Raw genomic sequence first — 26,800 nt, 5'->3', positions numbered from 1 at the left:
ATACTTTATAGCAGTGGCGGCTCGTGTATAGGTACTGTGGAACTGCAGCAACCCCTATTTCCACTCAATATTATCAATATCATTCAATATAATGAGTCCTTTTTTCCCTTAATTTTTTCTTTATACTTGTACATTATATAATCCTTAAGCTTAATGTCAGTTGCCATCCCCTAGTTTATGAAAATAAAATAAAAAAATCCTTGAATAGAACTGTGCACCTCTCAGTTCCAGCGACGTGGTGTTTGGTTGTTGTGTGCATGCCCACTTGTCCGAGATACGAAGCTGCACTCTAGGAAGAGAGAGCACTGTTGTTCACGCAGCTCTGACTCTGGTGTGCTGGTGAAAGGTAGTGTTTCTTTTTAATTCCGTGTGTGTTGTGCTTAAAAACATGTTTCTATTCTTGAATGTGATAAAGTGTAGAATTAGATTATTATCCTGCTTCCAGCTTCAGTGTTGTTTCCAGGATTTGAAAAATAGGGTAGATTTTCCTCCCTTATTTTGTGATTTAGCAGGGATTTTTGAAAAACAAGGGGGAATTCATGGTGATGTGCAGTGAGCAAATTGAACACACTACCCAGCAGTGGCTAAAATACAAACCAATCAGGTTTACATATAAATTTTTTTTTTATATGTTTGTTTCCTTTTACACAGTATCAAAACAAGGGCTAAAAATTTTCTGAAGCAACACCCTCACTAATTTTATCTTCAAGCCGCCACTGCTTTATAGTATATTATGATTGCGTAACAAAATACCACATGCCTACAAGTAATTTATATGACACTTATGAATTACCTATTGTGCAATCAAGCAACAAAAGATTCTCTATACATTCATAACTTATTATCTTAAAAAGGAATAAATTTTAAAAAGGAATCACAAATAAAGTTTCTGCAAGTTAATCTGCTTACTTGAAATATTCTACAGAAGGAATACATTGAATAATATGGCCGTTTGGCTTCATCCTGCAGAGAAACACTACTGATACTATTTGCATAGTAAGGCAACTGCAAGAAGTTCACAGACAAGTTCTGTAGTGCACCAGTAGATGGCAGCACACAGTTGTGTGCATAGTGAGGGTTAGCTGTGACCTTCATAAGGGAGTATGCCAAGTGATGTTTCTGTGTTTAGTTTGAAAGTTGTGAGATTGTGTTTTTGTGATCACTTGTATGCTGTAGTCTGTGATTTTGTCATCGATTGGAAGTTGGAACAATGAGGCAAAATGAAATTTTGTGTTAAACTTGGGAAGTCTCCTACTGACACATTGTGCATGCTTTGGCAAGCTTACAGCAATTAAACAGTGGGTCGTACACAATGTTTTTAGTGGTACAGGTGCTTCAAAAGTGAAAGAACATTCTTGGAAGATAATGAGCAATCTGGAAGACCTGCCACAAGTGTCATCCCTGGAAATATGGAGAAAATTCATCAGCTTGTGCACAAGGATCACGGAACGACAATCAACAACATTGCCAATGTTGTTGGTCTGTTGTTTGGATCCATGCAGGCAATCCTAACATCTGGATTGAACATGTGGCATGTCTCTGCAAAGTTTGTCCCCTTGTCTGCTGACCACTGAACAGAAAGAACATCATGTTGAAGTCTGTTGAGCTATCCATCAGCACACTGCTGGTGACCCATCCTTTTTGTCAGTATTATCACTGGTGACAAGAATTGGGTTTTGAGATCAAGAGGGAATTGCAGAAGGTCTTTGACTAGCTTATGGAAAACGACTTCCAGGCTAGATTCCAAAAATGGCAAGAAAACTAGAACTAGTTACTGCTGCACAAGGTGACTATTTTGAAGGCGGTGATGTTAAAACTTAAGTAAATAAGTTATTTTTTATTAAACATAACTAGTCTGGGAACTTTTTGATACCACCACATCATCATCGTTTAACGTCCACTTTCCATGATGGCATGGGTTTGACGGTTTGACTGAGGACTGGCAAGCCAGGAGGCTGCACCAGGCTCCAATCCGATCTGGCAAGGCTTCTACAGCTTGATGCCCCTCCTAACACTAACTATTCTGAGAGTCTAGTGGGTGCTTTTAGTGTGCCACTGGCACAGGGGCCAGTCAGGTGGTACTGGTGTTGACCATGCTTGAATGATGGTTTTTACGTGCCACCAGCATGGGAGCCAATCAGGTGGCACTGGCATCAACCACACTTGAGCCAGTCAGGTGTCACTATAGCTAAGAATAAACCATTGTACTTGGTATTTATTGATCTAGAGAAAGCCTTCAATAGAGTAACTCACTGTGTGATATGATGGGCTCTGAGGAGGTTAGGGGTAGACAAGTTGTTTGTAAAAGCTGTATAGGCCATATACAGAGACATTGTGAGCAAGATCAGTGTTAACCACAAGTACAAAGAATTTGGTGTACAGATAGACATTCATCAAGTCTCAGTCCTCAGTCTCCTCCTTTTCATCATTGTCCTCCAGGTTATAACAGAGGAATTCAAGACCAGCAACTCCTGGGATCTATTATGCTGATGATCTTGCCCTCACAGCAGATTCTTTATCAAGGCTAGAAAAGAAATTCCCAGTGTTGAAAGTAAAACCTGGAATCTAAGAACCTTATGGTTAACTTAGCAAAGACTAAGGTCTTCATAAGCTAGAAAACAAACAGGACCCTACTCCCTTCAGGTAGGTGACCATGCTCGATTTATAGGGAAGGTGTAGGCAAGAATTCCATTTGGTGTACTCGGTGTTAGCTATGGACACATGAGGTGCAGTGGAGTAATAGGGAGGTTATCAGAGAAAAAATAGTGTTTGTATGTGGAATATGCACCGAAGCCATAAAAACTACTGATACATGGGAAATTGACTTTCTCAAATGCCCTGGCATGTCATTAGGGGTAGTGGATGATTTCTGCTACCAAAGGGATAAAATTGATAGTGACGTAGGATGTACAGAGAGTGTAATAGCTAGAATAAGACTAGGATGGAGAAAATTCAGAAAGCTTTTAGCTCTGCTGGCTACCAAAGATTTCTCTCTCCGAGTGAAAAGAAGATTGTATGAAGCATGTGTATGGACAGCAATTCTACATGGTAGTGAGTTGTGAGCCCTGAATGCAGAAAACATGTGAAGGCTAGAGATGAATGAGGCAAATATGCTTCACTGGATATGTAATGTAAGTGTACATATGCAACAGAGTGCTAGTGTAATGAAAGAAAAGTTGGGCATAAGAAGAATTAGATGCAGTGTGCAAAAGGGAAGACTGCACTGGTTTGATCATCTGATGCAGATGGATGCTGACAGCTCTTTAAAGAAATGCCTGTCTCTCAAAGTGGATGGAACATGGGGAAGACATGGGATGAAGTACTGAAGGACAACCTCAAGGCACTAAACCTTTCAGATAAGATGACAAAGGACCGAAATACCTGGTGCCTTGGTATGCTCAAGAAGATCTGTACTCCACAGCAGAAGTATTAAGGCCACATCCCCTGGTGAAGAGAATTGGCCTGCAAGCATCCTGTGCCAGTGTCACATACAAAGCACTCATGTCAGTGCCACATAAAAGCGCTTGTGTCAGCACCATGTAAAAAGCACCCCACACACAACGTAAAGTGGTTGATGTTAGAAGGGCATCCAGACATAGGAACCATACTGAAGCAGAATGGAACTTGGTGCAGCTGTCTGGCTTGCCAGCTCTGGTCAAACTCTCCAACCCATGCTAGCATGGAAAATGGACATTGGATGATGATGATGATGCCGATGATGGTAGTGTTGCTTATGGCTAGAATATCTTGGATCAATGGTCTGCTTTATCTGGGCTGTCCTAGGGTTAAACAACAACAGTCTGAATACATGAACTTCAAATACAGCAAAGTTATCTTGAGTGGTTTTATGATAACAATATTTATTTCACAAGAAGACAAATATTGCTATGCCAATGTAACATATGAAACTGAAAAAGATGGAAATGAACAAAATATAAGTACTAGTTGATCACTGGGGTCAGTAACATCAGCTTACCCACTCTCTCAAAATTGCTGGCTTGTGCAAAAATTTGAAACCAAATATTTCTGTCATTGCTGAGAGATAAGTATTAATAATTTGGTACTATGTACATAGCCAAGAGTGAAACCCCTAATGAGGGTCAGTCATGAAATTACTTAAAATAAAGTAGAAATCTAAATTTGAATATTTAAAAAAAATCCATGTCTAAGAGAAAATGGATGTTAAATAATGATGGTTTTTGTTGTTATTGGCGGTGGTGATAGTGATGGTGGTAAAGAAGAAAAAGAAGAAATAAATTGTAGAAAAAGCTATAATCTTATAATGTTTCTCTGTCTGAAGATGTAAAAAAAAGTTGCATGTCTCTATTTATTTTGCAGAAAATTAGCAAGAGAGTACTTTGGAGATATCGAGGTTAGTTCATACTGTTTATTTATTTTTTTATTTGTAAGAATACACAAGCCCAGCCGAGAATGTGCAGTTAGGAAATTTGTTTCTCAACCATGTGATTTCAGTTTCAGTCCCACTGTGTAGTATCTTGAGCAAGTGTTTTCCAAGATGGCCATGACAGAATCAGTGCTTTTTCCGACAATTAAATAAATGGAAATTGAAAGAACCTCTCATATATGTGCATATACAGGGTAGGCCAAAAGTCACACACCAAAACATTTGACATTTTATCTATATTAGATTATTAGTATTAATATTAATTTTGTTCATCATGTGCATGTATGTAAGTTTTAATCATCATTTTGTTTATTTTATCTTAATTTAGAAAAATTGAAGTATGTCTGACAATTCCAGAGCATATTGAATTTATTTTGTGCATGACTTGGCCCACCCTGTATTTATAAAGGTGTGTGTGTGTGTAAATACTTTGAAACTATGCTGAGCTATGGCTATATATAGTGATATTATTGTTTATAGCTGGGCTGCTACTGATATGCTTTGTGATATTTCCTGTCAGGGCCACCTGACTGGCTCCTGTGCTGGTGGCATGTAAAAAAGCACCCCTTATACTCTTGGAGTGGTTGGAGTTAGGAAGGGCATCCAGCTATAGAAACATTGCTAAATCAGATTGGTGCTTGGTGCAGCTGCTGACTTTCTAGATCTCAGTTAAACTGTCCAACCCATGCTAGCCTGGAAAAACAGATATTAAACGATGATGATGATGAAAAATCATCTGCTAGCTGTGCACTTTAAATTCATCTAGAATGATAAATCACTCACTTTATAAAACAGGTAAAGTTTGGTGATTTGAAGACCATCTGGCTATAAAAATTCTGCCAGTGTTACCTTCCATCCAAGCCATAATAGCATGAAGAAATAGATGAATAAAAGAATGAATGATACTCTGGTAATGTTATCTGAAATAAACAAGCATCTTAACCATAGAAGTATTTATGGCTCATTTGTTCTTTCTCAGGAAGCCAGAAGCTATCGGGTCAACCCTTAAGTTCTGTCCGATTTTAGCGTTTTTAAAACTGAATGAAATTTAATAGTATTTTAGAATGTTTGATGGAATTAAAAATTATTTTTTTGCATTTGTGTACATTTAAACTAATTACAGAATAATAGACTTAAAATTTCTTTGATTAAAACCTTTTCTAACATGGAAGTATGCAAATAGCATTTGAGGCACATAATGCTTTATGAGTACAAAAAAGGAAACTCTGCAGCCGAAGCGACTCGAAACATAACACTCAGTTTATGGGAAAGAATGCTTGAATGAAAGAACTTACAAAAGATGGCTCACAAAATTCAGAAGTGGAGATTTCAGCCTGGAAGATGAAGATTGAACAGGACGTCCAGTTGAGTTTCATGATAAGCTCCTTGAGGCACTACTTGAAAAAAATCCTGGATTATCAGTTGTAGAATTGGCAATAAAGCTTAGTTCAAACCATACAACTGTTCATTGTCATCTTCAACAACTTGGAAAGGCTCTTAAACTTGGAAAATGGGTGCCTCATGAATTGTCCGAAAGCAACCACAAATCCTGAGTTGACATCTGCTCTTCTCTCCATTCTCTCGAACTTATTTCACCCTTTTTAGATAGACTTGTAACTGGTGATGAAAAATGGATCTTCTATCGAAATGTTAAATGTCGTAAACAGTGGCTTGGTAATAGGGAAAAAGCTCAACCACAACCGAGAAGGGAACTTTATGGGATAAAGGTTCTTCTCTCTATCTGGTGGGATTGCAAAGGAGTAATTCACTTTGAATTGTTACCACCTAATGCAACAATCAATGCTCAAGTCTACCGTCAGCAATTAGAGCATTTGAACCAAGCTTTGAGTAAAAAAAGACCCGCTTTAGTGAATCGAAAAGGAGTGATGTTTCATGAGGACAATGTGCAACCCCACACTGCAAAAATCACATCACAGAAGATCGAAGAGCTTGGTTGGGAAAAAATTCCTCATCCACCTTATTCTCCCGACTTTGCTCCTTCAGACTACCACTTGTTTCATAGTTTACAGAATTATTTGGGGGACATAACTTTCACAAGCCAGGAGGAGGTTGAAACTGACATTTCAGAGTTCTTTACTTTGAAACCAAATGAGTTTTACATTGATGGGATTAAAAAGCTTGTAAATAGATGGAAGTCATAGATAATCAGGAAAAGTACATTGATGATTAAATTTCAATTAAATATAACATTTGATCACTTGTTTTCTTTATTCAACATTCGGACAGAACTTATGGGATGACCTGATAAATACTAGCCCTTCAAATCCTACAGAAGTCAGTTTTACCTTTTATCCCACCAAGGATGATAAAATAAGTACTAGTCACATACTGGAAACAAATATGTAGACTATGTCACACCTACAAAATTTGCCAATATAATATACCTGTTAGAAATTATTATTTCAGCTTTAGTAAACTGTAGAATTGTTTGAAACAATATGTTCTGGAATTATTTTTATATTCCTTCTGAATCATACTTGTCACACTTGATGTTACTATGGACATCAAAAAGTAAAAGAACTGAATTGTTTCTGCAAGTCAGATAATGTTTACTTTCATTGAACAGTCCAAAGCAATACAAAGATAGAACTATTAATGTCTAATCATTATTTTTATTATAAAGTTACAACAAATACTTTTATTGTAAACTTTTCTAGAAATATAGAAGTCTTCAAAAGATGCTAGAGGACTCTCCAAAGAGTTTTGAAAAAGCTGAAACCGAGTAAGTAATTCTATAATATCTTGTTTAACCCTCTCAGACTTGTGCCCCTATGTCTAACTTTACTCTCCACTTGGGTTCCTAAGCAAAATATAGATAATTGCATAAACAGTTCAAGTGTAATGATTGCAGGCAAACTAATGGACAGAATTATGAAAAATTTAGGAGAGTAACAATAATCTCCTTATCTTTCAACAACAATATTTGTTCAACTGAATCACTTTTTCCTCATTACTTTCACCAGTTTGATTGTCCAAATCACACTCACTGACTGCATAGGGGTCACTTTTTGTCCAAAGAATAAATATCTTCAATAAAATCCTCAACTGTGAAGAGTCTCAGCCATGCTCATTTACTAGATAAAGTGCTGGGTTTGTTACACGCTCATTTTTTTGATTAACATGTTGGCTCCTGAGCCAACATCATAGGGTCTCAATTGTTGTTGTTTGCTCCTTTTCGAGCCATGCCTGGCTTATAAGGGTCAGTTTCCTGGTTTCATTGGTGTATAGATTCCCCACTAGGATGGGATATCGATCCGTCGCTGGTGAGCTTTTAGATGCAGGAGCAAAGAGTGAGAGGAAGTTGTGGCAAATGAGTCAGCAGAAGTTTGCCATTACCTTCTGCCAGAGCTACATGGAGCTTAGGTGTTTTGTCATAAACACATACATTACCTGGTCTGAGATTTGAACCTGTGATCCCTCAACCACAAGTCTGCTGCTCTAACCACTAGGCTATGTGCCTCCACTAGGGTCCCAATACAATATCTTAATTAATTTTGACATGAGCAGCATAATATTTTAACATTGTATTATATGTGAGGCAAGGATCAGATAGGTAGTGTTAGATACCCACATCCTACCTGAGAGTTGCGTGGTACTCTAGTTCATATCACATTCTGGATACCACATGACCTACATGTGGTCAATTAAAAATATGGGTATTTTCTATTGGAACATTTCAAAATCTAATTACATCAAAATGATGTAATTAGCAACTAGCATATTTCGTTCCTTAATTTCTGTTTGTTTTAATATTTAAATTCTTTATTTGACTGCTATTTTCAGCCACAATTTACTTATTTCTGTTTATGAAATTCTCTGTATGTACTTTTGCTTTCTTGGCGATCGAAGCAAATCGATGACTTCATGCTGTAGCCATTTTTCTTCCTATGTGATTCAAAGCATTTTTTGATATGTGGCATTTCAAAATTAGAAACGAGTTCAGAACATGCTATTCAAGTTCGCTGAAACTTATCTCCTGCCACTCAAAACAACAACTCAAATGGGATAAAGAGTACATGCATCACAACAACAGCAAGTGTGTGTTTGTGTGTGCATGTGTGTATGTGTGTGTAGACTTACAATATATCCTATTTAGAAAATTTTACACAATCATTCAATAAAACTAAAATGAAATAAAGCGTACATGCTTTATCCGCCTAAACAGTGCAATGGGACCTGCTTGCTAGTCAAGTCCCTGACACCCCACTTTATTGAGGCCACCATTGTTACAGGGTATGGGAGGAGGAGAAATGTTTTCATTTCAAGGATGCACCTTTGTCCCATGGGGTCAGACATACCGTTTAACATCTGCAGATTGCCATGTCCATCAACAAATCCCAAGGCTAAACACTATTGGTGGTGGTCATCAATTTGGGAGAGCTGTGCTTTTCACATGGGCAACTTTATGTGGCCTGCTCTTGTGTAGGGAGTAGAAACACTCTTTTGTGTATGCTCCACAGGGCAGAACATGCAATGTTGTCTATAGTGAAGTAGAAAGAAGAACAGGTCATCACTACAGCCAATATGGTTATAAACAGGTGATACGGAAGCATTGGCCAGGCATATTCTCAAATTATGGCAGCATGACTCATGGACTCTTCCTCTTCTTTATTGGACAATGCTGACTTTTCCAACAACAATGCTCACTCAGCTGATATTAGTGCTTGGCCAAGTTGTTCATAGAGTTAAGCTAGAAGGGCCAGGCCCCTTATTTTTTTGTTAAGGCTGTTGATGAGTTTTCCTAAGTTACTCCAATCCACCACCAAAAAAAAAAAAACAATCGATGTATGGAAAAATCGATAAAACGATTCCTTATGGATTTCCCAATCAAATTGTCTGCACTCTATTTTCAGGCCAAACATTTACCAATTTTAACAGATTACACTCAAATTTGACGTCAGTGTTACTCAGTTTGGTTTGAAACAAAGCACTTGATTAGCTTAATAATCCTAACTTAATCCCAAGCAGTGCCGGGCTATACTGCTAATACAAAATATTTTACTGTGCAGTTCTTGCATACCCTTATTTGCTTTATCATGAAGGAATGTTTTCTGTGTCAGGTAATTTATCTGCTGCTGACATCCTCCATGCAAGTTCCCAACATCCAGTGGCTGTTGATGTGTGCTGAGACCAAAACATTTACAGAGATTCACTTGCATTGTGCAAGCTTTGATGCCTTTTGTCAAGCAAACCTTTTCACAGCTCATCTCTTGGACAATGCTGCAGTTCTGGCATCAGGAATGTTGTCAAATGCTCACAGCCACCCACCTGTTGAATAAGGCAACTGGTGGAATTTTTACATTGGTAATTTATAGAGAACTAACGAACTAGTAGCAGGGTAAATTGATGACATTCTTCAAAGAATCTCTGGATACCAATGGCAACAAACTAAGTGCTCTGTTCTTGAGAACTTTTAGCCCAGTGATATTTGAAAAGTACCAGTAATCTTTGACATAGCATTTTTACCAAGGAGCATTACTAGTTCTCGATAATGTCTGCAGGTTTGCAAGTGCCATCAACATGGCTTGTTTAAGACACATGGAAACTTTTTTAATACGTATATAAAACTATAATAATTCTTTTTCATGATATTGATGATGGGGCAATGAAGATGTATGTTTCTTTTCTTTTGCAGGATATTAGTGGAGCGTTTTAAAGATCTACCGGTTAGTTGATACTCTTTATTTATTTATCTAATTATTTATTCATTTATTTATCTATTTATATATTTCTATGACATTATATTGACCAATTAGTTTGAGCATCTGAGAGAATGCCTTGCAGTATTTGTTTTAGTTCTAAACATTTAAAAATGACTTTAATTTTCATTCTTTTTTGTTTGAAAATAGTAGTACCATCCCAGGAGAATGGATTACAAAGATTGTCAAAGCATCACATTAGAAGCTTAGCATTAGTTCTTATTACTTGTCTCTTGTAGCAGAACTCCTAAGTTGTATCAGCCCATACCTTTATCATAGACAACACTGGTGGTATGGCCAGGTGGACACTTCTATGCAGATGCACCAGCTGGCCTTTCATGAAAACCATTTCCAGTAGGTTCAGGTGTGGTTGTGTGGTAAGAAGCTTGTTTCCCAACCACATGGTTCTTGGTTCAGTCCCATTGCATGGCACTTTGAACAAGTGTCTTTTACTATAGCTTCAGGCCAGTCAATGCCTTATGAAAGGATTTGGTTTGATGGAAACTGAAAGAAGTTCATCTTGTGTGTGTGTGTGTGTGTGTGTGTGTGTGTGTGCATGTATGTGTGTGTGTGTGTATATGTATGCATGTGTGTGTGTTTGATGAGCTTGCAGGCATCTACTTGATTCTACTCAGAAGGACTTGGTCAAATCATTACTGTGGTAGAAAACACTTGTCCAAGGTGCTGTGCATTGGAATTGAATCAGGAATCATGTGGTTTCAAATTGAACATCTTATCCACACAACCATGGCCATATCCATTTAAAATACAGCCATCCACTTTCACACCCACAGAGAGGACATACATTTAATATGTTTACTTTGCAATCATGTGATTCCAGGTTCTATCCCAATGCACAACCCCTAAAGTAAATATTTCTACCTAAACCTGGGGTCAAACGAAATTTTAGTATGAAATTTGGTAGCAGCAAGCTCTTTGAAAGCTCTTTTGCATGGACTTTACTGATTCTGATCTTGGTCAAACGATAACTGTGGTAGAAAAGACTTGTCCAAGGAGCTGTGCTATGGGATTGAATGAGGAATCATGTGATTTCAAATTGAACATTCTACCCACCCCACCCATTTATAATAAAGCCATCCACATTTACACCCACAAAGCAAGCACAAGCATTTATATGCATTTAAGAAGTTAACTTAGCAATCACGTGATTCCAGGTTCTATCTCGATACTCAATCCCTAAGGTAATTATTTCTACATTAACCTGGGATCAAATCAAATTTTATGTTTGAAATTTGGTAGCAGAAAATTTGAGTGCATTTTTAGTACATATGGCAAAGATATGGATGTGAGGTTCAGAAGCTTGCTTCCCATCCATGTGGTTTTAAGTTCAGTCTCTCTGTGCTGCACCTTGGTCAAGTGTCTTCTACTATAGCCCCTAGCCAATCAAAGTCTTGTGAGTGGATCAGGTAGATGGAAACTGAAAGAATCTCATTGCATGCGTGTGTGTGTGTGTGTGTGTGTGTGTGTGTGTGTGTGTGTGCGCGTGTGTGTGTGCATGTGTGTGTGTGTGTGCGTGTGTGTGTGTGTGTGTGTGTACTTGTGTGTGTGTGTTTGTGTGTAGCCTTGTCTTCACATCATCTGATGGTTTGAAATGAACATCACTGCCTTATAAGCAACATTGTATTTTCTTACAACCAATTGTACTCTTGACTGCTAATGTCATATTTGTCAATTTTCTTTTTCACCTTTCCAGGCTTGAGAAAATATTATTAGTCAAGTATTTAGAAAAATAATCCACAAAAATAACTCTATAGCTATCACAATATGACCTGGTAACATGAAACTATGCTTTCACTACACTAAGTGTTTTACGGGTCTATGCAGTGACAATTCAATACAAATAATTTCTCAACCATCCTACCTTTCACCCAACAGTGAGGACATGATAGTTGGATTGAGAGAGGGCTCCAGCACCACTCAGCTGTTGATTATTGTCAGCTAAATAGACTGGAAGAAAATAATACTGAACTGTTTTATTCAGGGGCATAATTTATCTGTTGGTCCAGGAACCAAACCCATTACTTTATAATGGTGAGTTTTAAACCCACATTCCTTTATTAGTTGAGTTTTGTGGACAAATAACTAGGCTCCTACAAAATGTGTGATCTTGTGCAGTGTTTAGAAATGATTACTTTAATTTTCCTACAGTACAAAGTTGGTTGAAAGAATTTGTTCTAGAATTATTCCAATGTTCCTGAAATATCTGAAATTTGATGCTACTGTAGATGTAGAGAAGCAAAACAACCAATTGCTTCAGGAAGTGAGGCAATATCCAGTTTGATTGAAGAGTCATTTACATGGTAAAATAGAACCGCAGATGTTAAATCATGAATTTTCTTATAAAGTCTATATACATGCTTTCATTTTGAATATTTATAGGAGTATGAAAATTTTCTTAATGAACTGTTCGGTCGTTCATACATTCCAAAAGCTGAAGTTTTGTAAGTAATCTTATAACTTCTTGTTTAACCCTTCAACATTCAGATTACCCTGTCAAATGTAATGCTTATTTATTCACATTGTTTTGAATTAATTATGCTTTATCTCATAACTTTAATGTTTCAATGACTTGATTGTTTATTTTTAGAATGACGTATGTATGTATGTATGCATGCATGCATTATTATATATATATAGATATATGTATATATATCTATATATATATACATATGAATAAATAAATGGAGTTTAACGCAGGTGTAAAGGAAATATTTTTATTTTCGACATATGTTTTGAAAATTCCACTTATACTATTCAAAAGAATAAATGGTATAAACAATGCAATCTTCTCTTCAGGAAAGTGAGAAAAAAACGAAACTTGTCAATAAGACATTTTAGCAAAAAAGGATGGATTTGTACAGTGATTAACTGAACACTATTAATATTGTTTAAAAAAACGTTATATGATATAACATCATAAGTAGCTTACAGAAAGGGTAGGGATATTAATAGTGAATGTTAAATATAAAGGAAATTAAAGTTTAAATTATATATAATGATAGAGACTACTTATATGCACTAAAAGTGTGTTTTTGCCAATGTTTACATCTGTATGCTCGCTTTATATCCGTGTTTACTAGGGGATTTTTAGAAAAAATAATGAAAAATAGCTCAGAATTGCAGAGAAGACAGAATTCCTTGCCTTTGTCACAAGGTATCAAGATTGAGAGAATCAACCATTCTAAATGAAATTGTTCATTGTGGTCTTTTAGATCCCAAATCAGTTTGCTGAGACCGGTACTATTACGTTTATTTCTATCCCTAAATGTTGAGTAATGGATAGAAATTCTTTTAGATAACGATGTGCTTCCAATGTAAAATCATACTTTATTACGAGTACTGATTATACAGTGACCCAAGTGTTTCACTGGTACTTAATTTATTGACCTCAGTGGAATTTGAACACAGAACATAGCAACGGGCAAAATACTGCTAAGCATTCTGTCAAGCGTGATAACAATTCTGCCTGCTTGCCGCCTTGACCTATTAATGAAGACATCTTTACTCTGAAAGATTTGAGTAGAGCAATAACAGAATCAAAGCAAAAGGACGAGCTGTAGGAGTGGGTTATATTCACTAAGAGATATGAAAATCACCATCATTTGCAAAATACTTCCTTGAACTCAGTAGCATAAGCGTAACAAAACATATCAAACCAACACAATAGTTAAAGTGTGTCATTAAACCAAAGAGTATTAGTTTAAATACTATTGCATCAAAATTATCAAATAAAATGACTTTAAATTATATACAACGAATTGTAGACCATCTATTGAGCTGGACTCATTTTATGCCACAAGGACCATCAGAAGATAAGCGCCAGTCTGGCCTCATTCTTACTTAACTCTAAAATTCTACTGAACTAAACAAATTCACAATAACATGTTTTGTTTATTTCTTTGTTCCTTTGTTTGTTTTGTAAATGAGAAAGGCTGTATTTTTAATTTGAGAATAATGTTTCTTAAATATGTAAATGTTTGAGATGAGTTATTGCAGATGTGATTATAAGTTTTTCAGATTATTAACTTCATCTTTTGAGATGAAAATATTTTTTATGCATCTCCATCTGCATTGTTGCAGTTGGAACATTAAAACTGCATTTATAACATGCCATGCATTTATGGAAGGCCTTGTACATGAAACACTGCGAGATTCTAAAGGTTGGGATGGAAGAATATTGAAAAGCCTTAATGATAGAAGAAATATTTTAATACATATGGAGTGAGAAATGAATTAATATAATGCTATAGAATGAAGATTTCGTAATTCCAAAGTGGGAAACTCATGAGAATCAAAGAATCAGGACATATACGTCTTACCAATAATGTAATTAGTAAGGCCAGTAGTGACTTCAGTTCAATATTTCTGTGTTTGCTATGGTGGTGAGCTGGCAGAATTGTTACTATGCCAGGCAAAGTACTCTGCGGCATTTTGTCCATCTTCGCTTCCTGAGTAGAAATTCTGCCAAGGTTAACTTTGCCTTTCATCCATTCAAGGTCAATAAAATAAGTACCAGTTGATCAATAGAGTTGATGTAATTGACTTACCCCTCCCCCGAAATTGCAGGCCTTGTGTCAAAATTTGAAACCAGTATTTCTGTCTTTGCTGAGAGATAAATATTAATAGCCAAGAATAAAACTCCTAATGAAGTTCTGAGATTAAAGTAATTGAAATGAAGTTCAAATCTAGGTTCAAATATTAAAAAAGAGTTCATGTCTAAAAATGAAATCAATTGTACAAAATGTTATAATCTTATGATGTTTATTTTTGTCTAAAGATGTAAATATGATGATGATGATGATGTGTTTCTTTATTTCTTTTGCAGGAAAACAGCAAAACAATGTTTTAAAACACACCCCTCGGTTAGTCTTTACTTTTTATTTATGTACAAGGTAACATATTGAGTTTGTGTAGCTGTTGGAAATAAGTTAGTAAATCCTCTGTTAATGTGAGTTGAAACAGACAAGTATCCTATCCACAGATTAATTATCTCTCATCTATTTTATCTCATCCAGCCAGAGCCCTTAACATTTGTTTTAAGTTTACCAGATATTTGTTTGGAGGGAAGGTAAATATTAACAGTACAACTAGTTATGACAGATGTAACCACAGCAGCAATCATCTTCTGCTTTTTGCGTCTATTATTGCTATGGCTGTTGACTTTGTTAAATGAAAGAGAAACTGATTTCTTGGTTGAAGTTAATCAAAGAGAAAGATTTTCATCGTTTCTTTAATGAGTCCTATTCAATTTTATTATTTCGGATGTCATTGTTTACTTGCAGACCATTTACATCCCTTTTCCCTTTAAAGTCTGATTTCAAATGCTATGGGGGTCAGTTATCCCTTTCATCCTTCCAAGGTTTGTAAAATACTAGGTCTTTACACATTACTATGCAGCCAGTGAAAATATTTGTTAATCATGCATGCACCACCCTTTAATAGTAAACTTATATATAGGGAAAGTCTTGTTAGTTATTATGGTAACAACACTCTACCTCTCTATTTGTCTTTCACACACACACAAGCAATCAAAAGAATAACTATCGATATTTTTATATAGTGAAAGTTTTGTTTGCTTTTAAGTTTGTGTTGATTTCTTTGAATGACTTGTATTTAAAATTCCTGCATTTTAATCAAAACTTGTTAGTTACTATGTTGACAACTCTACCTGTCTATCTATCTTTCACACACACTCTTGCTATCTCACTGTATTTCTCTCTCAGCAATAACAACATTTTCTTCTCCCCTTCTTAAAATGCATAGACTACATCACACCGGCAAAGTTTGTAGTTAGACACCTATGTCAGAAATAGTGAAGGTGCATGGCTTAGTTGTTAGGGTATTCAGCTCGTGATCATAAGGTCATGAGTTTGATTCCCAGTAGCACATCATGTCCTTGAGCAAGACACTTTATTTCACATTGCTCTAGTTCACTCAGCTGGCAATAGTGAGTTGTACCTGAATTTTAAAGGGCTAACCTCGTCATGTTCTATGTCATGCTGAATTTCTCTGAAAACTATGTTAAGGTTACATGTATCTGTGGAGTGCTCAGCCACTTGCATATTAATTTCATGAGCAGGCTGTTCCATTGGCCTGATCAACTGGAACATTATTGTAACCAGCAGAGTGCCAGTTAATGTTAGAAATCATTTTAGTTTTAGTAAACCATAGATTTGTTTGAAACAATACATTCTGGAATTATTTTTGTATTCCTTCCCTGTCTTCTTTTGAATCTTACATGCCACACTTGGTGTTATTATGGGCATCAAGAAGCAAAACAACTGAAGTGTTTCTGTAAGTCAGATAATGTTTACTTTCATTGAATAGTCCAAAGCAATCGAAAATAGAACTATTAATGTCAACTCATTACTTTTATTATAGAGTTACAACAAATGCTTTTATTACAAACTTTTCTAGGGTATGTTTAAGTTTGAAAAAGAACTGAAATGGTTTCCAGACTGGATTGATTTTGCAAAAGCTTTGTAAGTTATTTTATAACATCTTTCTTAAATTTAATTTTTGCTTTTAATTATATGAGAAAACTGTGATGTATAGATGTGATAACAATATTAGGATGTATATGTAGAAAATACTAAGAGAGGTCACGACAATGTTGATGTGAGAGATAATGAAATGTATATTCAGTATTTCCACTTCAGTAAGTCCTAGTTATGCAACTTTTTCTTACACCATTTTAAAATTTATTTATTTAACTAAAAATCTTGGGTTCAACTATAAACTGTGTCAAATTGTGGAACTCTGGTTCAGAAGTTTCAAGGTTATGAGGAGTGTGAAACCCCCTCTTAGCCATTATTGTTTCCAAGTCTACTCTGATCTGGATCTGTAGCACCTGGCGGAGTCCCAGCAAGAGGAGAAGTAGTATGTAACCACACAAGCTATGGTATGTTAAAATCATGGATGTGAACTATTTCGGCAGATGAGCTTATTGAATTAATGGCAACTATGACTAGATGTTGAATGGATGAACAGATAGCAAACTGTCAATGGCCAAAATCAACCAATTCGGTTAGTGAACTATTAGTATCATCTGTTGTCATGGTTTACACAGCTGAAATATTTCAGCTATAGAAAGACCAATGGGACTAGAACAGACCAGATGTTTATGCCTCATTGTTCAATCACAACATCTGGTGTTGAAGAGTTACGGTGGTCCAAGCAAGTCACTCGAATGGAAAAACCAAAACAATGAATAAAAATCAGAAAGGAGGTAATTTTCAGTTGAAGAGGAGATATAATGCAGAATCATTCTTTATTCAATTACTATTTTGTTGATTGACTTGAGTTAATGTTCACTAATTACATAAGAATTTCTAATGTAATTAAAGAGAATTTGAAGCATTTATAGAACTCTATAATTTTTAATGTAAATATTTTTTGTTCATTCACTAATAATGCCACACAAGTAAATGTTATACAAAATATTTTACTGTGCAATTCTTGCATACCCTTATTTGCTTTATCATGAAGGAATGTTTACTGTGTCAGGTAATTTATCTGCTGCTGACATCTCTGTGCAAGTTCCCAACATCCAATGGCTGTTGATGTGTGCTGAGACCAAAACATTTACAGAGATTCACTTGCATTGTGCAAGCTTTGATGCCTTTTGTCAAGCAAACCTTTTCACAGCTCATCTCTTGGACAATGCTGCAGTTCTGGCATCAGGAATGTTGTCAAATGCTCACAGCCACCCACCTGTTGAATAATGCAACTGGTGGAATTTTTACATTGGTAATTTATAGAGAACTAACGAACTAGTTGCAGGGTAAATTGATGACATTCTTCAAGGAATCTCTGGATACCAATGGCAACAAACTAAGTGCTCTGTTCTTGAGAACTTTTAACCCAGTGATATTTGAAAAGTACCTGTAATCTTTGACATAGCATTTTTACCAAGGAGCATTACTAGTTCTCGATAATGTCTGCAGGTTTGCAAGTGCCATCAACATGGCTAGTTTAAGACACATGGAAACTTTTTTAATACGTATATGAATCTATAATGGTGCTCTTTCATGAAAATTTTTTTGCTTTTGTAGGGAACTAGCAGAAAATTGCTTTTCAAAGGTTAGTTATTACTTTTTATTTATTTATATATTTCTATGACATTATATTGACCAATTAGTTTGGGTGTCAGAGAGAATGCCTTGCAGTATTTGTTTTAGTTCCAAACATTTAAAATTGACTTTTAATTTTCATTCTTTCTTGTTTGATAATAGTAGTTCTAACCGAGAGCAATGGATTACAAAGGTTGTCAAACTTCAGATGAGGGTTTTCTGGTTTGTTTTTGTTGTTTTTTTTTCCTACTGACAGAAACATCTGATGATACTGAAACCAAGTTGTATTAGTCTTCACATTTTCCCTGGCTTCACTGTTAGTATGGTGATGTAGAGGATTGTATGCATAGGCAACATCTGGTCTGCCATAAAAAATACTATGTTCAGTCACACACCTCCATTGTCTTGCAAGACATACAGATTCATTTATATTTTTATATATGGGGTTCATGTTTATTTGTTTATAACCAGTCAGTCACTATAGACCGTTTCACTTTATTTGTGATTGTGAAGAGAATGAAACAGCTGTGGCTGCGTACTTTATTCAAAAAGCACCAGTTTTTCAATTTTTCTCTATAACACAAATAAATACGTGTGAAGGTAACAGCATACAGTGATATTCTGCACAATTTCCATTTATTAAATTCAACTCACAAAATATTAGTCAGTTCATAACTGTCATGGTAGACACTTGCCCAATTTGTGGGGCAATTAGATTGTGTGTAAAACCATTTAGTTACAACATAAGCTTCTTACTCATGCAACCTTTTAGACAAGTATTTAGAAAAGTGACTAACAAAAAAAAAAAAAGAAAAAATAACCAAAACAAAACAGAGCTATCTCACACAAAATAATATAACCTGAAACTGTATTTTCAATATGTCATTTATGTGTCTATGCAGTGACAATTCAATACAAACAACTCCTCAACCATCCTACCTTTCACCCAACAGTAAGGACATGATAGCTGGAGTGAGAGAGGGCTCCAGCATCACTCAGCTGTTGCATATTGTCAGCTAAGTAGATTAGAGGGAAATTTACTGAACCGTTTTACTCAGGAGCATAATGTACCTCTTGGTCCAGGAAGCAAAGCCATTACTTTATAATTGTGAAGTTAAAACCCTAATTAGTAAACCACATTCCTTTATTAGTCAAGCTCTGTGTTGCAAATAATTAGACCCCTACAAAATGTGTGATTTTGTGCATTGTTTAGAAATGATTACTTTAATTTTCCTACAGTACAAAGTTGGTTGAAAGTATATGTTCTGGAATTATTCCAATGTTCCTGAAATATCTGAAGTTTGATGTTGCTGTGGATGTAGAGAAGCAAAACAACCAATTACTTCAGGAAGTGAGGCAATATCCAGTTTTATTGAAGAGTCAATTACATGGTAAAATAGAACTGCAGATATTAAATCATTCAATTTATTATAAAAGTCTAAACATATGCTTTCATTTTGAATATTTATAGGACTATGAAGATTTTTTGAACGAACTTCTCTATCCTCCATATCTCGACACACAAAAAACTAAGTAAATATTTTTATTACATTTTGTTTAACTTCAATTTTTATTGTTAATGAAATGAGGAGATTGTGGTGTGTAAATATGATAACAATATAAGGGTTCATATTGGGTGGCAAGCTGGCAAAATCATTAGCATTTATAACATGCCATGCATTTATGGAGGGCCTTGCATATGAAACACTGTGAAGTTCTAAAGGTTGGGGTGGAAGAATACTGAAAAGCCTTAATGACAGAATAAACATTTTAATACATATGGAGTGAGAAATGAATTAATATAATGCTATAGAATGAAGATTTCGTAATTCCAAAGTGGAAACTCATGAGAATCAAAGAATCAGGAAATATACGTCTTACCAATAATGTAATTAGTAAGGCAAGTAGTGACTTCAGTTCAATATTTCTGTGTTTGCTATGGTGGTGAGCTGGCAGAATCGTTACTATGCCAGGCAAAATGCTTAGTGGCATTTTGTCCATCTTCAGATTCTGAGTTTATATCTCACCAAAGTCACCTTTGCCTTCCTTCTTTTCAGGGTTGATAAAATAAGTACCAGTTGTCATTGCAGGCCCTGTGCAAAAATTTGAAGCAAATATTTGTAAATATTTGCTATAATATTAATGATCTGGTACCATGCATTAAGCCAAGAATAAAACTCCTAATGAGATTCAGAGATGAAACTAATTGAAATGAAGTCCTAATGTAGGTTCCAATATTAAAAAGAAGAAAAATCCATTCTAAAGATGAAATTAATTGTTGAGGTGACAAGTGAACAAGACCATTGGCGATATGCCATGCTTTAGAAGACTCGTCAAGCGAAGTAAAGTTGTAGTCATGGCTGATGCTAGTGCCACATAACTGTCACAGAAGTGCACCTGTGCTGGTAGCACATAACAGCACCCATGCCAGTGGCATATTAAAGACACCCTTTACACTCTTGGCATTAGGAAGGGCATCCGGCTGTAGAAACCTTGCCAAATCTGACTGGAACCCAGTGCAACTTGCTGGTTTACCAGCTCCAGTCATACTGTCTAATCCATGTCAGCATGAAAAGTAGACACTAAATGATGATGGTGATGATGTCAGTGGTGGCAGCGTTGTTGTTGTTGTTGGCAGTGATGGTGGTGGTGGTGACAATGACGATGGTAATGATGATTTGTATTTCTTTATTCCTTTTGTAGGAAACTAGCACAAGAATATTTTGAAATGCACAAGGTTAGTCCTTACTTTTTATTTATGTAGAAGGTAGCATATTGAGTTTGTGTAGCTACTAGAAATAAGTTAGATCCTCTGTTAATGTGAATTGAAACAGACAAGCACCCTAACCACAGACTTGTTATCTCTCATCTGTTTTATTTCATCAAGCCAGAGACCTTAATAGTCCTTTTTAGATTTAGTATTGTTTTGCTTTTGAAGGTGAATTGCTGGAGGTCTTCCTTTTTTAAAATAGTGGGGTTAGCTGCAGTAGCAGCAGCAGCGTCGATTGTGATTTTTGTGGTTATTGCTGTTAGTATTACAGATATTGTTGTTTAGCTCCAATTGTTTTTCCATGGGAGTCTAAAGACCAAAGAAATACATTAAATCCTTTCACTGTAACAAACATCTACATGAATGAATTCTGCAAACCCATGAAAGCTGTAAAATGTGGATGTTAAAACTATATTTTCATTCATATGAACATAAGATGACCAGCTGTTTGGTTTTGATCAAAGTCCTTTGTTTTATTAGAAAACTGGGTAAAGGCTTTACATGTCACCCAGTTTAAAACCACCATCTGCTTCTTGGGTGCCTTTTGTATGAATTCTCTCCCCTTCATGCATTTGGATCAAATCAACAGTTTCCTCTCAATCCATTTGTTTTTTTCCTTCAGGTGTTGAAGTCACACAGAAAATAGTGCTATCAAATTAAAATGGAAACTAACCTGCCCCCCCCCGAAAAAGTTATTTAAAACACTTTTAAAGTGGAAGGGGTAGACCCAGGCGGATGTGGGATGAAGTGGTGAGAGAGGATCTTTAGATGCTAGGTCTCACAGAGAGAGTGACAGGATAGGGTCTGGGACTCCTGGTGGTTTGCTGTGCTTGAAAAGACACGTCAAGCTAAGTAGAAGTGTGGTCGGCCTTGCATACAGGCATGTCCATTGTATCTTTCTCTAGCTGAACATTCGTAATTTTGGAGGCTCATGGGTGCTGGAGCCACATAAAATCCACCCAGTCAAATGCCATGTATACACACCCATGCTGGTTATGCATAAAAGCATCCAGTACACTCTGTAAAGTGGTTGGCAATAGGAAGGACATCAAGCTATAGAAACAATGTAAAAGTAGACATGGAGCCTAGTCAGCTCCTGTCAGACAGTCCAACCCATGCCGGCATGGAAAACAGACATTGAATGATGATGATAGTTGACGAAGATGTAGCTGAGCAGATCAAATGACAGCATAACACCTTTCTTGAATGTCTGTATTCAAAATTCTGCTGAGGTCAACATAGCTTTCTATCTTTTCATAGGACAAGAAATAACATTTCAGGTGATAGGCAGAGGTAGAGTTTGTGGTTGGTAGGAGAAATACCCATTCCTCCTTTCAAATGTAAACTAATAGACTTACCACACAGCCACACCCTTTAGTTTTTTTGCAAGATTTAAGGGAGATTTTGTTGCTATCTTTTAGTGACTACATAGAATCTTCTTTTAAGAAGGGGAATATCAAAATCAGTTGACAGTGCAAGATGAAATGCATTGTAGTATTATGTCACTTCCCTTTTGTGCATCACTTCTCAACTTAGGTAATATCCCCCATCAGTCAATGACTTCAGCTCTTTATTCTAATTTACATTATTTACAATTGACAGATATTTGTCCTCATCTTGTTGGTTGTTAACACGTTTCAGCTGATATACACTTCAGCCTTCATCAGGTGTCTTGTGGAAATTTGAAACCTGGGTTCTCATTCCTAAGGTATTTTTCAATCTTGTTATTGTTGTTGTTGTTCAGGTCACTGCCTGGAATCGAACTTGGAATCTTGGGGTTAGTAGCCCGCGCTCTTAGCCACTACGCCATATGCCTGTGGGCATAGTGTTTAAGAGCATGGACTACTAACCCCAAGATTCTGAGTTCGATTCCAGGCAGTGACCTGAATAATAATAATAATAATAACAACAACAATAACAACAACAACAACAACGACGAAAAATACCTTAGGAATGAGAACCCAGGTTCAAAATTTCTCCAAGACACCTTATGAAGGCTGGAGGGTATATCAGCCGAAATGTGTTAACTACAAACAAGATGAGGACAAATATCCGTCAAGTGTAGATAACGTACATAATTCCTCATCTCTTAAATATAGAACTGTGTCTTTATTCTTAGTTAGCATGTATAGAGAAAAAAATCAGGTTTTTTTTTTTTAAGGTGTACATGTAAGTGAGATAATGTTTTGTTTCATTAACCAGTCCAAAATAGAACTATTAATGTTAAGTCATTGCATTTTATTATAAAGTTACAACAAATGCTTTTATTGTAAACTCTTCTAGGATTATAAAGCTTTTGAAAAGAAACTCAATGAACAACCAGACAATATGTCAGCTGAAGACATCAAGTATGTAATTTTATAACACTCTGTTTAAGTTTGATTTTGACTTTGAATTATGAGGAGATTGTGATGTATAAATATGATAACGCTATAAGGAAATATAAATGTAGGAAATAGTAACAAGAGTCATGACACTGCTTTCATGAGGCAACACATAATATCTATGTTCAGTATTTCAACTTCAGTAAGTCCTGGTTGCGCAACTTTTAATACACTATTTTTGTTTGTATGTATTTAACTGCAAGACAAAAGGCTCAAACCTATTCCATACACCCACAGAAGAGAAACAGAATAAGAGGGGAATTTTCAGTCCAAGATAATTTCTTTCCCCAGTTCACATTGAAATGAATTGAACAATTGTCAAGAACTTGTGTTGGTGTCACATATAAAAGCACTCAGTACACTTTGTAAAGTGGTTGGCATTAGGAAGGGCATCTGTCCATAGAAACCTTGCTGAAGCAGATGACTGGAGCCTGTTACAGCTCTCCATCTTGCTAGTTCCTTCAGATTGGGCAACCCATGCCAGCATGGAAGACAGATAGGCTCCAATCAGTTTTGGTTTTATTTCTACAGCTGGAAGCCCTTCCTAATGCCAACTACTTTACAGAGTGTTCTTGTTGCTTTTTATGTGGCAGCAGCATAGAGGTTTCTAATCTGACAACGGCACAAGTGCCCTTATGTGGCATTGATACAGATACTTTTACTTGGCACTAGCACCAGTAGGGTTGCCAAGTAACTTGCAATCAATTACAGGACATACTTTGTACAGGGGATCATATTTTAGGTTGTTTTTGTTGGGGTCATTAGCAGAATTAATTGAATGTAAATACTGAGATATTTTTGAATGCCGTGTCTTCAACATTATGCTTGACATATATAGATCAGCATACCTTATATCAGGACTCCTGTAGTTTCACAGTCAAGAAAGCTGTTTAACACCAAACATAATATTGATTGTGAAAAATGTTCTCATTTCCACAGTTTAAGTTGGCTGCCATAATGGATCGTTTCCTTCGCGAATAGAAATTATATGTTGTGCATATTTGTTTGTTTCCTCCATAACAGTTTCAAAAAAACTTTCTGAATAAAAATAAAAATAGATAGTCCAATGGTTGAGCATCATGAGGTAAATTATGTTGTGGACCAGTGTTTTTTTGTGAAATCAGGAATAGTGATTGGTGTTGTAATCTTTGACCATGCTGCCATGTTTATGATATCATTTTCATCACTTTCATTTTTATCACATTCGTTCTCAAGATCTTCCTCATCCGATGACTATTCACTAATATCAATATCAGATTCATCCGAAGACAAAATACTCTTGTTTTCATTATATTTTCTATATCGTCAAGAGTAAAACCTTCAAAGTCAGAATTGCTACTTACTGATGCCATTTCATTAAAAACAAATTACAGACTTCTCTTCAAATATTGAAAAAACTATGTGATTTAAACAATTTCACAGTATTTATACTTGAATAAAAATGGGAAAGGCTTCATTGCACATTATCTAAAAGCTACGAGAATTCAGCAACATGATTTGTTCATTTTTTAGCAGTTTCGTAGAGCAGTTGGATACGGTCAGATTTGGTTGGTTTGAACAAATAAAGGGGATTTAACGTTGGCTGGTTTTAGCCAGTTTCAACACTAAAGGGTGAAAAGACATATGATTCAAATAAAGAAAGACGAAAAGTATCATTAACCAATCTGTGATATCACAATGTGGTAACAAGGTGCAGTTCCATGTAAGTCAGCATTATGACTGAGGTTTCTCTTGTTTTATACCAAAATATTTATCACATACTCCAGTGGCTATTAAACTATGTTTGCTTAGAGGACTGTTAAAAAGTTACTAAGTATTTGTTTGGTGGAAATTGACAGGATCATAAGAGTGTCAGATTGAAAGTGTTGTACTTCTCTTTCTAGCACGCTTTGCTATGAGTTCAAATCCCACAGAAGTCAACATTACCTTCTATCCTCCTGGGTCTGATAAATAAATTACCAATCAAATCCAGGGATAAATTCTTAACACTCTAACTTTCTTTGCATTAGTGTCATTGTACTGTGTAAAATATCTTAGGGCACATCCACAGTGTCTTTGTCTCTATAATTGGGGAAGGGATAAATCAAAGGGTTTGTAACCTCTTCTTAACATGCCTGATATGCTACCAAAACTGACCAAGGACTGGCCAGTGAGCAGTACAGAATGGAGATAATGAAGAATTACTTGTTATTGAAAGACAAAAGTCTTTTGCCAGAATAATTGAATGAAGCTTAATTTGATTGAATGAACATGAGTTTCAAGCTTAATGTAAATTTGAAGCATTTATAATACTTTGTGTTATTATTTATTCATTTGTTCCTTTTGGAAAACCAAGATGCTTTACCTATTAGCAAGAGTCATGCTCTTGTTAAGAAGCCAATTAAGATAAACCTAAAACTGACATCGACTCACCATGGCTGCTTTTGCTGACAGAGAAATCTTTGGAAGCTAAATACATTCCAGTTTCATACTGTACAGACATCCACAAATATGATGCCTGGTGATAATCAGAGATTAAACCTATTCAAATGAATTCTAAATTTATATTTAAGTAATAAAATGTACAAACATAAAATAACAGTTCTGCAATGGTTCCTTTTGTGAATTGATGTAGAAGTAATGAAGATGATTGTGATGATGTGCTGAAAATATGTGTCTATTTGTTTCTCTTGCAGGAAAGTTGCAGAGGAATTCTTCAAAGGCCGTAAGGTTAGTCGATATGATTTATTTACAGTGCAGTATATTGGCAGATCAGGACTGACCTCGGGCTAAACAATTACAAGAGAACTAAAAATAACTGAATTGCTTGTAAATCTGGTATTATTTAATTATAAATTGCCAAAGTAGATGCCCTGTAGAAATGAAGTGGTTGTGGGCATAAGGTATTTGGTTACAAGTTCATAAGTCTTAGGCTCAAATTCAGTGCAGGTTTTCTTTTTTTTACCTTTTTCTTTTTTTACCTTTTTATTCAAAGTTTACCCTTCCTGTTATGAATGACCATGGGATTGCACCTGGAAAGTTGCCATTGGACAATGTGCCTACTGTGTTGGGATTAATTTAGCAGCTGTCATTCTAGCAGAATGTCATTGTAGAGTAGGTTTGTGAAGCCAAATGTAGCTGGTGTGAATATGAAACAGGTAGAATATTTAGGCCAAATATGGACACATTAAATGCAATGTGGTTAATTCCAGGTCAGTTCTGAATGTGCAACGTTGTTGAAGCTGTTACCATTTTGTCTTCTTTCTTCACAGAATGTACTCCACAACATAGACTGGTAGTTAGTGACTTTAGGATCAGGACTAAGAGGCCAGCCAGAAGATGATCAACATGGAGAAGAAGGATCTGGAAGCTTAAAGATCCTGCAAATGGACAGAGATTTAAGGACATATTACTTGAAGCCTTTGACAAAGTAGAAAGGGATATAGCTT

At 35.9% G+C, this 26,800-nt stretch overlaps 1 protein-coding gene across 1 annotated transcript in view; it reads left to right on the top strand.

The window, feature by feature from the left end:
• LOC115212235 overlaps window positions 1–26,800 on the top strand; it is a 323,796-nt gene that overhangs the window by 60,885 nt on the left and 236,111 nt on the right. The window contains exons 16-26 of the mRNA XM_036502985.1: window positions 4,339–4,372; window positions 7,084–7,148; window positions 10,062–10,092; window positions 12,526–12,587; window positions 14,972–15,008; window positions 16,564–16,628; window positions 18,201–18,228; window positions 19,690–19,751; window positions 20,922–20,955; window positions 23,272–23,336; window positions 26,048–26,081. Of these exons, the coding sequence (XP_036358878.1) occupies window positions 4,339–4,372; window positions 7,084–7,148; window positions 10,062–10,092; window positions 12,526–12,587; window positions 14,972–15,008; window positions 16,564–16,628; window positions 18,201–18,228; window positions 19,690–19,751; window positions 20,922–20,955; window positions 23,272–23,336; window positions 26,048–26,081 (517 nt within the window). The remainder of the gene's footprint in view (window positions 1–4,338; window positions 4,373–7,083; window positions 7,149–10,061; window positions 10,093–12,525; window positions 12,588–14,971; window positions 15,009–16,563; window positions 16,629–18,200; window positions 18,229–19,689; window positions 19,752–20,921; window positions 20,956–23,271; window positions 23,337–26,047; window positions 26,082–26,800) is intronic.

Source organism: Octopus sinensis, linkage group LG5 (assembly GCF_006345805.1).
Source record: "Octopus sinensis linkage group LG5, ASM634580v1, whole genome shotgun sequence".
Taxonomy (NCBI): Eukaryota; Metazoa; Mollusca; class Cephalopoda; order Octopoda; family Octopodidae; genus Octopus; species Octopus sinensis.
This window is presented reverse-complemented; position numbering and strand designations above follow the sequence as displayed.